We start from the raw sequence: 15,916 nt of genomic DNA on the forward strand, positions 1-15,916 counted from the left end.
GAGCTCTGAAATAGCAGACACATGAAAAATAATAAGCTCAACAATAAATTAATTTAGCATGAGTAAAGTTATCTGGGACATCAATTCCCTAGTTGAATATACAGATGTCATGAATTTGCAAAAGGAAAGGAAATTGTGTGAAATGATTATACACACAGGTTTCTGTGGAGTTAGTTCCTTTCATGAGGTGAAAAACAGTTAAGACTCAATGTAGCAGGAATTTCTGAAAGATGGATGAAAATATAATGTGAAAGTAGAATACTGAGTAAAATATTCATTTCAGCCATGTGAGAAAACATGGAACATGAACTTTTTGTTTAGATTCTTCTTCATTTTGATGTCTGATGAAAAAATTGAGATTGATTAGTGAGCAAGAATAATGCTAAAGAAATTATGTCTGCAGTGAGTATTTTAAACAGTCTGTAAAACTTTTACTGAAAACTGAACAGTGTCTGAACAGATTAGAAATCTACCTGGCCAAGGAGAGTGCACAGCAAAGGAACTTCTACCTGTTAATCAAGAAACATATTTTGGGAAGCATAAATAAAAACTACTGTGCACCATTCTGCAAGAAGAAAGAGCTAGCACTAAGAGATGCATGAAACAATGCATGTTTATTCTACTCAGGTAATGGAAATCTTGTTGTCAGTCATTATCTAGGACAATCTTGTTAACTTGTTATTAAAACCTCATATCACTTTTTATGCAACATTTTTTCCCTCAGTCTATAGGCACTCTAATCATAGCAAAGTAGATCTTGGAAATCAGAAATATTACCTTAATAAGGCTCTTTGAAGATCACTCATTATTGCCACTGTAGAGATGTCTCAGGGTTATAAAACTTGAGAAGATCTGGTCGTAACTTTGAGGATTTTTGTATATAAATGCAAATCCTGCAAGCCCTCCTAAAGTATAACTCTTATGCTTGAGTTAGAAGTGGCAGTCAATAGAGGGCAGGAGTAAAAAGGGATTCTGGAACTGAAGCTTTGCTATAATTATTCATTAATGTTGTGTGTTTGGCTGGTTATTGGGTCAGTTAATGTATAAAGTTATTGGCATAGCTATATGGAAAAATAAACAGGAAAAGAAATGAAGCTGAACACAAGTACCTTCACACATATTTGGGGATTGTTAAAACACCTTTGTTCAGAGGGTTCAAATCTGGAGAAAGTAAAGCATGTAAATAACCAGTCAGCTGAGAAATCCTTTCTCCATTCAGCAGAATTATCTGAGGAAACTAGACTGCAACAGAAGCACTTTCTGGCAAGTCACAAAACCGATGCTCATCTCACGGATGGTGGCAAATAGCAGGTGCCAGCCCTGGTCTGAGGCAGGGTCAGATCCCATCCAGTTACGGAGACCCACCTCCGGAGCTGCCACGTCAAGCCCAGCACCCAACAGGGGTGGGATGCAAGGAGATAGGACATGGGACAGGGGGAACCTAAGCCTACAACCCTGTCACAGAGGGAAGGAAAAAGGACAAAATAAATTAAAAGTCATGTGAGATGCTGTTTGTTGTATGAACTTCCTGTTCAGGCCAGGAAATTATGTTTTTGTTTTTTGAAAAAAAAAAAAAAAAAAACAAAAACAGATCAGAAATACAAATCATTAGTTGAGGGCACCATCAGGGAGCTACTCCGTGCAAATGCATCCTGAGGAGGAATTTGAAAGATGGTTGGAAGATGAGATTTTCTACAAGAAGTAAGAAGCCTCCCAGGCTTTCGACTGTCATGCAATGTGGCTGGGATTTTATTTTAATTTTTTTCTAGCTTAAGCATCTTTTAAAATATCCTGCTCATAGCTGTTACGTGTTTGCTGACTACATAGAGGATTCAACCCCAAGTTCACAAAATCTGTGACCTAGTTAGAAAGTGCTGTAGTAAATGAATGTGCTCAAAGGGAAACAAAGAGGCCTGAGAGAACAGCAAGGAAGAGGACGAACATGAAAAGTGGGGACTAGATCATGATAAGAACAAGTGAATTCTTCCTTTTCTCTAGTATATACAGTAGGTGATAAGCTGTTACTAATTACAGACACGAGGCTAGATAGCAACCTTCTTAACCACTGTGTTTGGCTTTTGAGCGGGTCTAAAATATACTGACCTGAGACCAGTGGAATTTCCTTTTAGGTTCAAGTAACAGCTTGAGGCCATTTAATCTTTTTGTTGGTGGTGGTACTGCTGGGATTTCTATATTATCTTCTGTACATCTGATATCTTTATCCCTCCCACCTTCACCTTTATCCCTTTATTACAATAAACTTTCAAAAACATTTTAATTTCCCCAAATATCTGTCTTCTTAGAAGTGCCTGAAAACAGCTGATCCCAGCTCTATTTTCAAGGCTGTCAAAGCAGTAACAAATAGAATATTTAAAAGACGCATGGAGACTGGGTTAAAAATAATCCATTGTATCTTACTAAATGTAGATGGGCTGTTTAATGAAAGTTATTTTAATGGACAGCCCCGTTTCATTGTCCACCCAGCACAAGCTGCCAATTACAGTTCTGGGAAAGAGTCAAGAAAAACACTTGTATGGACTGCCTGAAGGTTTTGTAGTATGCACAGCATACTTTCATTTATCAAGAAGTCTCAGGGGTTGACTGCACTATTGTTGATTGTCAGGGTACAATTGTGTATTTAGATTTTTTTCCCATATTAGCACTGAAAACTACACTCCCAGGGAGGGGCATGAATTGCAGATCTTGCAGATGATAATAGCTGTATGTGTCACATGGGTTGACTGTGGAACTGGTGAACACTTTTTTTTTCATACAAATTTCTGAGTATTTTATTGCCATTCTTGGTGTCTTCGGGGAGACAGCGAATTTAAGATGCTCAAATAACTCTCCAAAAGACAGCATTTGAACGAAACCAGTCAGATTGGCCAGCATTATTTCAGAAAATGTGGCTTTTGTACACCTTTCACTCTGAAGGTAATGAGCATCTATTTTTAGAAGAGTATTTATAGAGCAGGGATGTTTGCATTCAGTTCAATCAGCCAGTGGGTTGAGTAGCAGCTTAAAGATCACACCTGGAGGTAAAGCCTTGCATTTTACTGTGGCATTTAATTTGAACACTACTGGTGGTGGGTTTTTTGCCTCATTTTTAGCAGGATTTTCTGGAAGCTATGTTTTACAGCAATTAATGATATTAAAGTGATTGTTTTGTTTTGCTGTGCATATTTGCTTTGCTTTGTTTTTATGTATATTTAGGCTACTGTCTAAATATATATGAGTTTCTTCAGCAAGTGTGTTTGAGGAAATGCAAACAAGTCCTTTTGGGGTTTCCTATTCTTGTGGGACTGTCTGTTCTCTCAGTGCATTTTTTTACCTTTGTGCTGCTTTCTTTAGATTACTATTTTTTTTCAATTCAATGAATGATTCAGATTGGCTAGCATTATTTCAGAAAATGTGGCTCACACACCTTATACTTTTGAGGTAATAAGCATCTATTTTAGAGAAGTACTTTTATAACAGGGATGTTTGCTTTCAGGTATAGAAATACTTTAATGGAAATGAACATGAAATTGCAGTTGATCCGAAAATAAAGAAACTTGCAGGGGAAAAAAATGACAGTTAAATCTATAACTACTATTTCTTCATCTCCTTTTCAGTAGACTCTCGTCAGATATGTCACCAAAATAGTGTAATACTACTGAGTCTTTAAGAATTCTGGATATAATTTAGTGTAACTGTAGCAAGATCGTTCATTGTATAATGTTAATATAATAGACAACTTAGGCCATGATTCTGCAAAACACTTTAATATGCACATTAAGTCCCATTGAATTCAGTAAGACCTAAGGGCACATTTGCATGGTTTGTTTTATTGTGGTTCAGGAGAGTAAACAGGACAAAAAGCCTTTTGAGGACAGGACAAGTTCTAAATCTCTTGCTTAGAAGGAAGTCCCATGTAGAAAGAGTACACCTTATAAGTCTTCCGGATTTAACTCTGTGAAATAATGTTCTAGAAAAAAAAATCATCTGGAAGTTTTGAATCTGTAAAATAGTTCCTTTAATTTAACTTCACCGAGCCTTTAAAAATAAAAACAGTTGTTCAAAGATTTCAGTGGTAGAGATTCATATTTAGAAATTCAGATCCTGAAAATCAGGCCCAAGTCATTCAATAAGAAGCCTACAATATCTTATTAGGAATGCTTCTATCATCAATAACAATGCTTCTAACATCAATAACCTTGGCTGAATTCATCTGTACTTATGAGACAAAAAAAAAATAAAAATGTGTAAAATTTAGATCTTAATGAGGCTTCAGAGTCCAGTTTCCTGATGAGATTGATGTTTGCTTTCTAGAAATGTGTGCTCTATTGGCCAGAAAAAAGAGGAATCTATGGGAAGGTCGAAGTCCTTGTTAACAGTGTGCAAGAATGTGAGAACTATACTGTCCGTCAACTTACAATAAAGGTAACAGTCTGCATCTGAGAAGCATTGTTCCTAATGTTTTATGTTTTCAATGTTAAATGAAGTTAAAATGTTTTTTAAAGGGCATAAATTTTTACAAGAGGAGTAACTGAGCTGTGAAGCTCACAGCTGAAAGGTATAATTGAGACCAAAGCTGTGGAACACATCATATTGCTGTTTTATATCATTCTGGCAATAAAAAAAAAAAAAAAAGGCTTCAAAAAGAATGCAAATTTCACTCTTTTGAATTATATTTGCTTGGAGGCCCTTTTAGCATTGCCAAGATGATGTAAAGGGATTTTATTTAATGAAAGAACTAGCACAGCATGATTCAGAAAAAAGATAAGCTGTCTGTGTTATGCATTGAGTGCATTTATAGCCTATTTGAGAATGTAAAAATATAACGAGTGCATAAGGAAAATTTCATGCTTTCAAGGTTCTTGACTAAGCATTAACTGTCCGAAATAAGGCAGATGCTCCTCTTGTTAGTTACTCCCCACATTGGGCTTATATGCTATGGGACTCCAACATCTGCTCTTCCTGACAAAACTTTACGATAAACAACGGACTGGGAAACTTTGGTTGATTTGGGGTGATTTGGTTCAGAAGAGGCAGTGAGAAGTGGGTAGAAGCCATATTGTCCAGGTTAGAAGTGTGCAGATGACCACAGCCTATAATTACCCTCTTGCCTTGCTGAAATAAGTGGTAGCAGCTTCTGTTGGAGAGAACAGCTGCACAAACTGGGATATTTCATTAACATAGAAGTGCAGTTCTTTGGCACCTTTAACTTAAATACTCTTTTAATTTTAGTGTATGACCCTTATGATAATGTCCTTGAAAGGTAGCAGAAATATTTAATAATTTAGAGAGATTAAGGAGCCCAAATCCAGGTGCTCTCTTTTAACTCTACTGCTGACCTAACACAGACCTCTGACAATTACCTCCTGACAACACAGACAGCAAGTCCATAGTTAGATGGACAGAGCATGGCTTACATGGCTGGAAAAACAGGCAAGTTTCCAGGTGCAGAAATCCTTATTTCAAAGGTGTCCCTGGAAGCATGTCTGTTCCCCTCAAATGTATCCCCTCAGTCCAATAAAACCAAATTGTTAAATCTCTCTTAAAATGTTTACTGCCTTTTTACCATAACACCGAGAAAAATAAAAAGAATTGTTCACCACAAGTGTGCATATAAAACCTTGATGTTATGTCCAGCAAGGAAGTCAATCCCAGAGCGTGAAGCACTACTGGTACACGTCCTGGCCAGACCACAAAACCCCTGACAGCGCCCAGCCACTGCTGCAGCTGATGCTGGACGTAGAAGAGGACAGGCTGGAATCACCCGGCCGAGGGCCCGTCGTCGTGCACTGCAGGTAATTTGCAACCCTTTTCTTAAACAACTGTCACAGAAAATCACATCAAACAGTCCTCCCAAGCAAAGAGCATATTTGGGGAAGAGAAAAATTCCCTAGGTCTTCTTCATGCTAATTGCCTTTTTCAGCTCCTATCTGAGGATTTGATTTTTGCAGACAATTTCCTCGTTTCTAGCAAATCTTTTCCAAGACATTCTCCATTTCTGCTAATGAGCTCTCTGTTTGAAAGACCAGCTGGAAAGATGTTTTTGCTTCTGTTTCTTGTTCATGATTTGCTTTCTTTTTTATCTTGTTGCATTATTACATACCTAAGTCAGATGCAGTGCCCCGTGACTTGTAGACTAAAATGTTGTAAGCAGCAGACATCAGGTACAAATTTGCAGACCAGAACACATCGGTACTAAAATTTGTGAACATTTTCACAAAGGCAGTTGGTTTGACACTCAAGAGCAGAGTGTTATTAACACAAATTAAAATGAACACAATTTGCAATGAATGTCCTTGTAATCACTCTAAGTACATCACACCCTTTTATTGTTTGATGTTGATTCATTGCCCCCTGTTGCAAATTAAGTTGTCGGAAGTTGGACTGAATTTATATATTGGTGAAAAAAAGTAGGTGAAGCAAAACAGAAAAAAAAAAAAAAAAAAAGGAATTAATGTTTCTTTACTTGCTTTGTCTCATACATCTTTTACAATTGGTATAGTACTATTTTTATTTTTTTTCTAGAAGCACATCAAAACCAGATCTTTTCATCTGGAGCCACTTCTTTTTTAACTCCATATTTTGGAGTTAGAGGAATGGAAGCCATATCTGAATCACACATCGTTTTGCAAAACTAGAATGTGATGAGTAGAAATTTCATAAATTTTATGCAGCTGTTTTTGTCAGGAATTGTAGTTATCCTAAACAATCCACAAATCCATGGATGGCCATTGAGGTTCCCATTTTTCTAGTGAGGATCTTCAGTAATTAAGGTTTTCAGAGGAAGAAAGTGTCTTTCTGATGTGAGCAATGTGACAGCAAGGTCTATAATTATTCATGATTGAAGGCCTAGACCCAGGATTAAAATTACTAGTTCTTCTGCGACAACTCACCTATCTATACACTCACTACACAATGGTCTACAGCGTGGATAAACTCACTCATACTGCATTTTCTCATCACATAGTTTCTTCCCTTTTAATATGAGCTGCCAGTGATGTCATCCAGGTCTTACAGATCATGTGCACACTTTTAAAATCAGACCATGTACAAATGCACAATTCTCAGTTATTTCCAGAGAAGCATTACAGGGCATGCTCAAGCATGATCCTTAATCTGAAATAGAAGGGCTTTAATAATCTCTTAAGATTTGGAATTATAAGAAGTAAATATATATATATATATATATATATATCATTTTTTTATGTGTGTCTTCTCGTAGTCTATCAGCACAGGCTGCTGTCTTACACACTTTAGTGAGGAGTCCATTCAGGACTTAGGATATAAGGAGGACTTTACTCATTTCAGCAAAGCAGTTCCTGTTCTGCAAACACATGGAAAAATAATAAGCACTTGTTTTTGGTCCTTGAAATCAGCAGATCTGATTCTCCACATACCAAGGAAGTAGACTTTCAAAGGAAGAAAGTTTTAAGTCCTTAAGAGTCTTTATAGTGATATTCGCTGGAAAGGTGTATAAGCTTCCTCTCTCGCATTGCTCATTTAAAGCATGTGGCAAAGATGGAAAATATCTCCTTAATCTGTCCTTTACATGTACATTTAATACCTCAGAATAAGTTTGGGTTTGATGGCAACTTAGTACTTTGGGACCAAATATGTGTTAATTGATAGATTTCAGACATAGAAGGATTTTTCTTCTTTAAATTGATTGAATAAAGGAGAATTAGACACACAGAATTATATTCCGCAAATGTAAAACTAATTTAGCCCCACTTAGTGAAACAAAGCTGACCAAGAATCTGGCCCACAATGCAATATTCTACTTCCCAGAAGACGCAGTAATTTTGGAGGACTTGTATGAGTTTCTTAAATGAGAAACTTCATCACTTAAATGAAAAAAAAAAAAAAAAAGTCATGCTCAGAAATTTGACACTGTTATTGCTGGAAAATTTTACTTTTCCTTCCTCACTAGCATAAACATGTTCTATAAAAAGCATACTGCCTACATCTCTTAATCCCAGAAACTCAGCAGTCTACACTCCCAATTAGCTGACCATTATGAATGAGCTACTACACCTTAAATCCTGAAAAAGAGGGGAAAAATAGAAATATATATTGTAGCATTACATGTTTGGGTGCCAGAAAACACTTCAAAGTAAGTAGATCTCCAGATTTCTGGATATCCCAGAAAAGAAATGTAAGGCAAGTGAAGAACTGTGTTGTTTTTATCTTGCACTGTCTGAAATAATGCTGTGTAATAAGATAGGACCTGCATGCTTGAGCTGAGGAAGAAAATACATTAGAAAATCCTAGCTTTTGTCTAATACATATTAAGGACTTGTCCAAGAACACTTAATCCACACACACACACACACAAAAAAAAATGCAGGGAAGAAATAACCCTTCATTATAGCCAAGTTTGGTTACATCTGAATTGTTTAAACTTCTTAGTCCCATTTTCAGGGATTTCAGGATATTTGAGGAAGAGAATGGGGGTATGCATCCAATGATAGATACTTGCAGATCCCTGTATAAACTCTTCCCTCCTTTTGGATACATCTATCCCATAGATATTGATGTCCTGTGTGACACTGCCAAGCTATCAGCTCACACTCTTCAGTTTACTTGACCTTTTCTTACACTGCCAGTTTTACCTCTTATTATCCCCTCATGGTTGGCTCAGACATACTCGTATATTTAATACTGCTGAGTCCTCTTGGAAATACTCACTTTGGAAGGAGTGGGCTTGCTTTTTAATCCCAAAAGCACTCCTATCTTTCATTCTGTGGTGAGTAGGTTGTGATTTTTTTCAGCTGTAGCAACTGGACATACTCCTGGTAACACTTTGCACTCATATCAAGCTCTCATCTGGGACACTCAACACATTCTTCCTGGCTTTAGTTTCAATAACTCTTGTAGTGCTTTTATGAAGCAGGTAGCACTCTTACCCATTGCAAAGGTGAAGAAAGCAAGGTCTAATGGCTAAGTATTTCTTCTAAAGTCAAGCCAAACAGAGACCTGGACCCCGACTCCATGTTTTAACTATTTTCCTCACATTTTCCTGGCATGTAACAAGACAAGGAAGAGCTGTACTGAATTCCACATTACTTAAGCAAGAAACAGAGTCAGGCAGAGATTGTCAAAAGTGCTGGAAGCTCAGGGTGTAAAGATAATGCCAAAATGGCTGTTTCCAAGCAGGAATCATGAAAAGCTGAAGTTACAGTATCAAATCCTTCTCCCTCCTGCAGAATCACAGGAAAGGGCATTAACTTCATCTGCACGATTCTTGGTCCTTTTACCTTTGTGGTTAGAGGCACAGTTAACAAAACCCCTCTATCCTTCAAGGGCTTCAAACATAGAGCCCCATTGAGTTTTGCCTTTAGGTGGGCTTTTCCCCCAGCTTAGCACATATCTCCATCACTTGTTTGCTTTGTGCTAGGGAGTATTTGGACTTTGTGGTGCTAACAGAGATTGTTGTTTTATTAACCACACACTTTTGTGCAAACTGGAAACATGTAAGCCTCACAAATTGCTCACAACAGCTAGACTGCAGGAACTGCACCCTTTTATTTCTACCTACAAAAGAGAGCTGAGAAGTCACCCTTACTAGTCACAAACCTAGAAACTGTTGGTTCTAAAATTTCCTGCTTTGTATTTTTAGTGTTTTCGAATTAACTCCTTTGATCTGTGAGCTCCATTCACCTATTAAATTTTGCCTTCTTTTCAGTGCTGGTATAGGAAGAACTGGTTGTTTTATTGCCACAGCCATTGGTTGTCAGCAACTGAAGGAAGAAGGAGTTGTAGATGCATTGAGCATTGTCTGCCAGCTACGAGTGGACAGGTGAGTTCCAGAAGAACCAAAAATCAATCAGATAACATGAATTTCTTTAAAGTAACACCTGAAGTCTTCTACGTCTTTGCAGAAAGTGTCTTGTAGCTGATACAATATCTGAAATCTGTTACGAAATTATAATAAATATGCATGAGTCAAGGTCTTCAGAAAAGTCTGATAGGCATCAAAATTAAATATTCAGGTTGCTAAACATCTAACGTGCATACTAGATGACATAATAATTGCGAGTAACTGTGCTAGATTTTCTCGTGGCTCCAGCTGACCTGCTTCTCCTTCTGCTGATTGCAAAGGAAATTTTCCTACATGCACCATCAGCAGCTGAACTAGTCCAACACAGAAAGCGTTTGTGTAGGCTACTCTACGCTTTCTAGACATATGCAAAGAGTTATTTTTGTTTATACTTGAGGTCTTTCAGGACCCAAATTCCAGCTGCTGTTAACAGTACAAGGAGGTTACATCACTAACACCTAGAGCAGGGACCTGCCTTCTGTATGTAGGCCATGAGAAGGGACACAGGTAGTGTAGACGTTAGTCCCCCAGTCATCTCTAGCAGGAGAAACACAGCATCTGCCTTTCCCATCCTGGCAGAAGAGTGGGGATTTTTTTTTTCCATATATTTTTTTAAGATATGTTTTTGTTCTACTTCATGATGATGCCTGTGTCTCAAAAGTGGTTTCAGAGCTGAAAGAAGCGTGCAGTGATTGGAGTCTCCCACGTGAATTGACTACCCTACATTGCTGTTGTTAACTGAAAGTGAGCCTGTAGCTGCTGTAACATCAAGTTGTGGGTTACATCAGCATGGGGCATTCTCTGAAGCACAAAGAAGGGTACTTATGTCATCCAGATACCAGAGAATGGGGGAAAGAAACATAACCCATCTGCCCAGCATAGTCCATGTCCTAACAAGGAGAGGAGCCAGACTGAGACTGGTTTACTCTTCAGTAATGACTCTGAAAACCACTTCACAGCTGAATGCTGCTTTACATGGAGTGGCTGCCATCGCTTTTGCTGACTGGCATGACAGCATTAGCTGAGTAGTCAAAATTACTTTCATATTTAGATCCTGATTAAGGAATATTGTTTTCCGGGTGACTGGGTGACATTCTACTGAATGAAGTTCTCCTGAGATAACAATCCTGTGGTTGCTGGGCGTTTGGTGCTCCTCTTTTTCCCTCCTGGAGCTTTCTGCTGACTGCAGCATCCCGTTAGGTCAGAAGAGACACGGGGCAATCTGGAGGCAAGGATCGTCTTTGAGCCTGGATTGACAGGGACATCCAGGCTGACTCAGTGTGTAGTTCACAGCAGAGGGTACCAAGTCTGATGCTGCTGCTACTTCCTTAGCTGTGCTGGAGCTCCTTTTGAATCGGGTTGGCAGACCAGCCCAGCTTAAAAAAACAGCAAGGCATTTGCTGCAGAGTTTTCTTAAGTCAGATCAATTCCCTGATTGAATTCACAGCTTGGGAGCAGGGCTTGGAAGCAGGAACGCTGTAAGCCAACATTGTTGCAGAATGCTTTGTTTTGTAAAACCATGGCTGAAGAAAGATTTGTGTTGGAAAGGAGGATGTGGGTATTGTGTACAGTGCAAGCTGCTGGTTTGGTTGGACTTCTACTTCTTATTCTGCTTACAGAAACAGGATTTTGTATAAGGTAAACAAACAGGGTTGCACCAAGAACAGCAGAGTCTTGCTGTAGGTACCAGGTTATATAATCTCCTTCCAAGAATATTAACTGTTTCTGACACACTTTTCCTCTTTACATGGAAACGAGCCATAAGGGGTGCAAATGCTGAAAAAGAGATCAGGTCAAAGGGATAATACAGGATTTTTGTGTTTTGAAGCATTCTGAAAGGTACTGGAGCCACAAACTGCAAAAGGACCAGAATCCTTATCGCTTTCTGTGTTTATGCATCACCTCCCCTGCCCTTCCCCTCCCACACACCTTCATCAGAGTGGAGAATGTAACGTGATCCTTACAGGGCAGCATGAGCCACTTGGAGGGCAGAATTCTCCAAGGGGAGTTCCTGACCTGAAAATCACAGCAGCAGAAAAAGATGGAAGAGCTGAGGGAAAAAATGCTTACTCTGTTTTAAATTATCAACTCCACGTTTCCAGTGCTCCATCCTGATTATCTATTCATCTTGTTTTAAAAAGGCCTGTAGTGTTCTTCCCCATTTTAGTATTTCTATTAAAGTCAACCTTTTTTTCTCATTGCTCTTATGCTTAATTGTAGAGAAGTGAGGGCAAACTCTGTTCTCAGCTACATCAGTTTCTATTTCAAATATTTTATTATTATTTCAACCACAGGAAAAATGTTCCAGATTTTCAGCATTATTACTGACAACACAGTTTGGTTAAGTATATCTGGCTAATGAACTTTCTTATATGTAGTATGATCCTGGATTACCTTGGAAAAAGAATGGAAATCTGACCTAAATATAAACATTCAGCACACCGATGTCAGTGACACAAAGCTTGTAATAAAATCTAAGTCTTGTGGTTTGTGCGTTTTGATATTTTTTCAAGTTTCAGATTATTTAAATAGACTCCAGAGATCTTGGTGAGGGCTCCTGAACTCTACATGTTCTCAGGCATTGCCTGAGACAAAAAGTACATTTGTGTTCTAATTTTTGAAGGCATTTTTCTGGGCAAAACTCAGTACACCAGATACTCTTTTTTCTTTCCTTTTTCCCGTTGGCCATATTGCAGGATGGCTCTTGCTCACCTGGCAGTTAGTTTCTAGCAAGGATTGCTAAAGCAGAGCTTAGCAGCCACTGCCAGCCCAGCCAGACTGCAGGTTCATAAAGTAGCTGAGTGCCACTGTAACACACACAGAGCTCCACGAGATTAACTTCTCCTGGTGAGCCAGTCCTGACATGGGGATATCAGCTGGTGGTGTGTGAGATAAGGTCACTACAAGTGGCTTGAAGCTGGCATCCCACTAGATATGACTGCAAAAGCTGGCTGTGGCCATAGATGAGTTGCATTTCAGTTGCAAGTGTGGCCAACGGGAGCAGAGCAGGAACAGGGATGAGGCTTTCATCCTCAGGAAGCTGGCCAGTAGCAGGCTGCAACTTATTCTTTGTATATCAGATTGCCCTCACAAAAAGAGAAAACGGAGTGCTCAGACTGCAATCTGTGAGAACCAAACAAGCATACAGATAAATTAGAGATAGTGGTAAAGAGCTGTGCTGAAAAATGGATTATTTAACTGCCTATGAAGACCCTCTGGAAACAGAGTTGGAAATAGAGCTCCAACAGGGAATGGTGTGGGAGAGAGCTGCTCCCAATTGCAGTATGCTCAGGTGCTGGGTTCCTCTTAGCAGCTCAATATAAATTATGAGTTTGTTAAGGGGTGAAAGGATCTGGCAGCAGTCGTCTGTGCTGAGCTAACATGAGGAAATGGACCGTCCACTCAAAATCTTGACCCATGTTGAAGAAATAGCCGTGCTCTGTGTGGCTTCATAGAAAGACAGACCCTCAAATCTGCTCAACTTTATTTTTTTTCCACTTCATTTTTTATGTTTTACAACAGAAACAGGAAACGTTTGATGTGAGGCATCTTCAAGGTTTACTGTGATATCGAGAAACTTTGCACATTCTTAACCTTAAAGGCACATTCTTGGAATGACGTCCAATAACTTCGCTTTTGGCTCTCCAGACAGGATGAAAAGAGTTTCCAGTGTGCGTCAATTCATTGTTTAAGTGTTTTGACTAATTGCTTCAGGTTAGAAAAAAAAAAATTCCAAACGCCGCATCACATTCATTGTGGAGCGGACTGCATCCAGCTGCACGAGCAGCAAGCCAGAGGGCAGGGAACAAGCCCCTGCACCACGGCTGTGCAGGCAGACCTGGATATAGTCCCCAAACCCTCTGAGCACCGGGGTTTGTTCCTTTTGAAACCCCAAAGAAGCAGCGAGCCCAGCAGCTCACGGAGGAGCCTGAAGCAAGGCCTGGCAGAGAACGAAGGCTGCAGGCCCGGAGGTGCCACAGCTGCGGGTCCATCCCTCCTGGGCACTGGGGACACGCGAGAGGAAACCTCCCTCCCTGAGCAGATTTCCTCCTGAAACACTCTTCCTAAAAGCGGTGTTTTAGGATCACAGACAATTCCTTGATGTTAGGTGTGGGCTCTACACAAGAGCAAAGGGGAGGATCCCACGTGTGAGCACTGACAAGTTGTCTGACCCTCCAAGACCTGAGTGCCCCCTCAGCTGACAGGGATCTGCACTACTCTGCCCACACGGGGTTTAGGAGCACCACAACACCTCATTTTTTCTTGGGGCAAATGCAGTAGTGCTAGGCTCGACCCCAGCCAGGCTTTTATGTGCTTTCTCAGGGATCTTGTGTTACTGCAGCTCAACAGAGGTAGGTGCGAGGGTCACCTCCACCAGCAGCCTAGTGCAGCCAGGCTGGTTTTAACCTTCCCGTCCTGCCACGTGCTGCTCCCTGGACGCCTCTCCTCCTCCACCCCTCCTCACAGCGGATCGAAGCCAGGGAACTGCTCCCCGAGAGTGTGCTGGGGGACACGGAGTGAGAGCGGCTGGGAAGGGGCTGCGTGGGCCAGGCAGGACGCAGCAGGGAGCAGGAAGGAAGGAGGCCAGGCAGCACGGAGGACCAGAACAAAGCCCCCCCAGCACCTTTAGACGCTCACTGGATCTCCAAGCAAGAGACGAGTGCAGAGGAGAGCGGCTGCAGGCAGCCAGGGGTTATGAATGTGTGGATGTCTTTGTTGGCAAAGCGGAGAGGCAGTACTGGGGAAAGTAAAAGGGCCTTATGGTTGTCGGTGAACTTCTCTAATAATAAAGAACAGCATCTGTTGAGGCAGTGTTGCCGTTCTTCACACAGCTCTGTATTGGTAGATCATTTTGTTGCTGCTACCCCTGAAAGCGATCGCATGGGAGTCTGTCAGACCTGCTGTAAGCTGCCTGGCTTTTACATCGCTCTGGATCCAAATCCCCCTCTGAATTTCATTGCAGTAGTGAAGGTTTAGCTTATGCCAGACACAATACGCATCTTAATGTCATCCTTCCTTCTAAGTCCATTCATCCCCACAAAGATAAGTAGCTGCTCCAGGGTAAGCTGAGGATGAGCTTGTTGCTTTGACTACACTGGCAGGTGAGAGAAAGTGGAATTAAGTAAACCTAGGCCTTCATTCGATGAGAAGTGAGATCTGAAAGACATTAGTGCTGTCAGAATGAGGCTCTGTTCAATTTTAGAGCTGAATGGTAACACTCATAGTAAATATCATGCCTACCTCCTGTAGGACATCATCCCCTTCCTACCTCATTGCAGTTGGCACTGGACATGTGGGACTTGATCCTCACAGTTTGACCTGAAAAAGGGATTGTAATCGGTTGAATGTATTAAATGTAGGCATCTAACCCAGTCTGGCTGTTACTAGTCCTTTTTATGGTCAAGTTAAACTCTGCTGTATTGTTGGTGCTAAAATGAGTCACTGCTGTAAAATTTCTTAGGTGGCTGCTGTTCAGACAGGATGCATTGTAGGCGTTAGAAAGAGGACAGGAAGAGCTGTTCTCTGTACAGGCAATCTGAGGGTCAACGAAGGTTACATTTTTAGTAAAGGACAAAAGAGAAAGGCCAGATTCCGAATATTGCCTTGCTCCATCAATGGTAATGATGGTTCCTTGTGCCTGGTCCTCCTTGCCCAAATGTCTGAATGAATCTCTCTATGAATGTGTTGAATTTGAAATGTAGGTTTTAACAATGCAAACCGTTCCAGGTGTTTCTTCTCTGTAGTTCTTACTCTGATGGTATTGGGACCAATAGTTCATGCTGTACATGTAAGGCATGAAGAATGTACTTCTGCTCAGGCAAATCTCCCACTTACTCAAGCAAACTCTAAGTCAAACATTGAGGAAAGTCCTTGCGTTATCAGGTGGAGATGGGACTGGCATGGACAGGAGGTTGTTGCATTTGTAAGAAATAAGATTTCACTCTGCTGTGTTTCCTTTCCAGGGGTGGAATGGTTCAGACCAGTGAACAGTACGAATTTGTGCACCATGCACTGAGTCTGTATGAAAGCAGACTTTCTGCAGAAGCTGTCCAGTGAAGACAAAGAGGGTAAAACCGAATGTCAGTCTCCTGAGGTAAT

General features: G+C 40.4%; 1 protein-coding gene across 1 annotated transcript in view; it reads left to right on the top strand.

The window, feature by feature from the left end:
- Positions 1-15,874, top strand: part of PTPRR (protein tyrosine phosphatase receptor type R) — a gene marked incomplete at its 3' end in the record, with an annotated part of 141,724 nt that extends 125,850 nt beyond the window's left edge. The window contains exons 11-14 of the mRNA XM_084302340.1: positions 4,312-4,422; positions 5,635-5,792; positions 9,683-9,796; positions 15,781-15,874. Coding sequence (XP_084158466.1) covers positions 4,312-4,422; positions 5,635-5,792; positions 9,683-9,796; positions 15,781-15,874 — 477 coding nt within the window. The remainder of the gene's footprint in view (positions 1-4,311; positions 4,423-5,634; positions 5,793-9,682; positions 9,797-15,780) is intronic.
- Positions 15,875-15,916: the final 42 nt, after the last annotated feature.

This window comes from Netta rufina (assembly GCF_964035555.1).
Source record: "Netta rufina genome assembly, chromosome: 1".
NCBI lineage: Eukaryota > Metazoa > Chordata > Aves > Anseriformes > Anatidae > Netta > Netta rufina.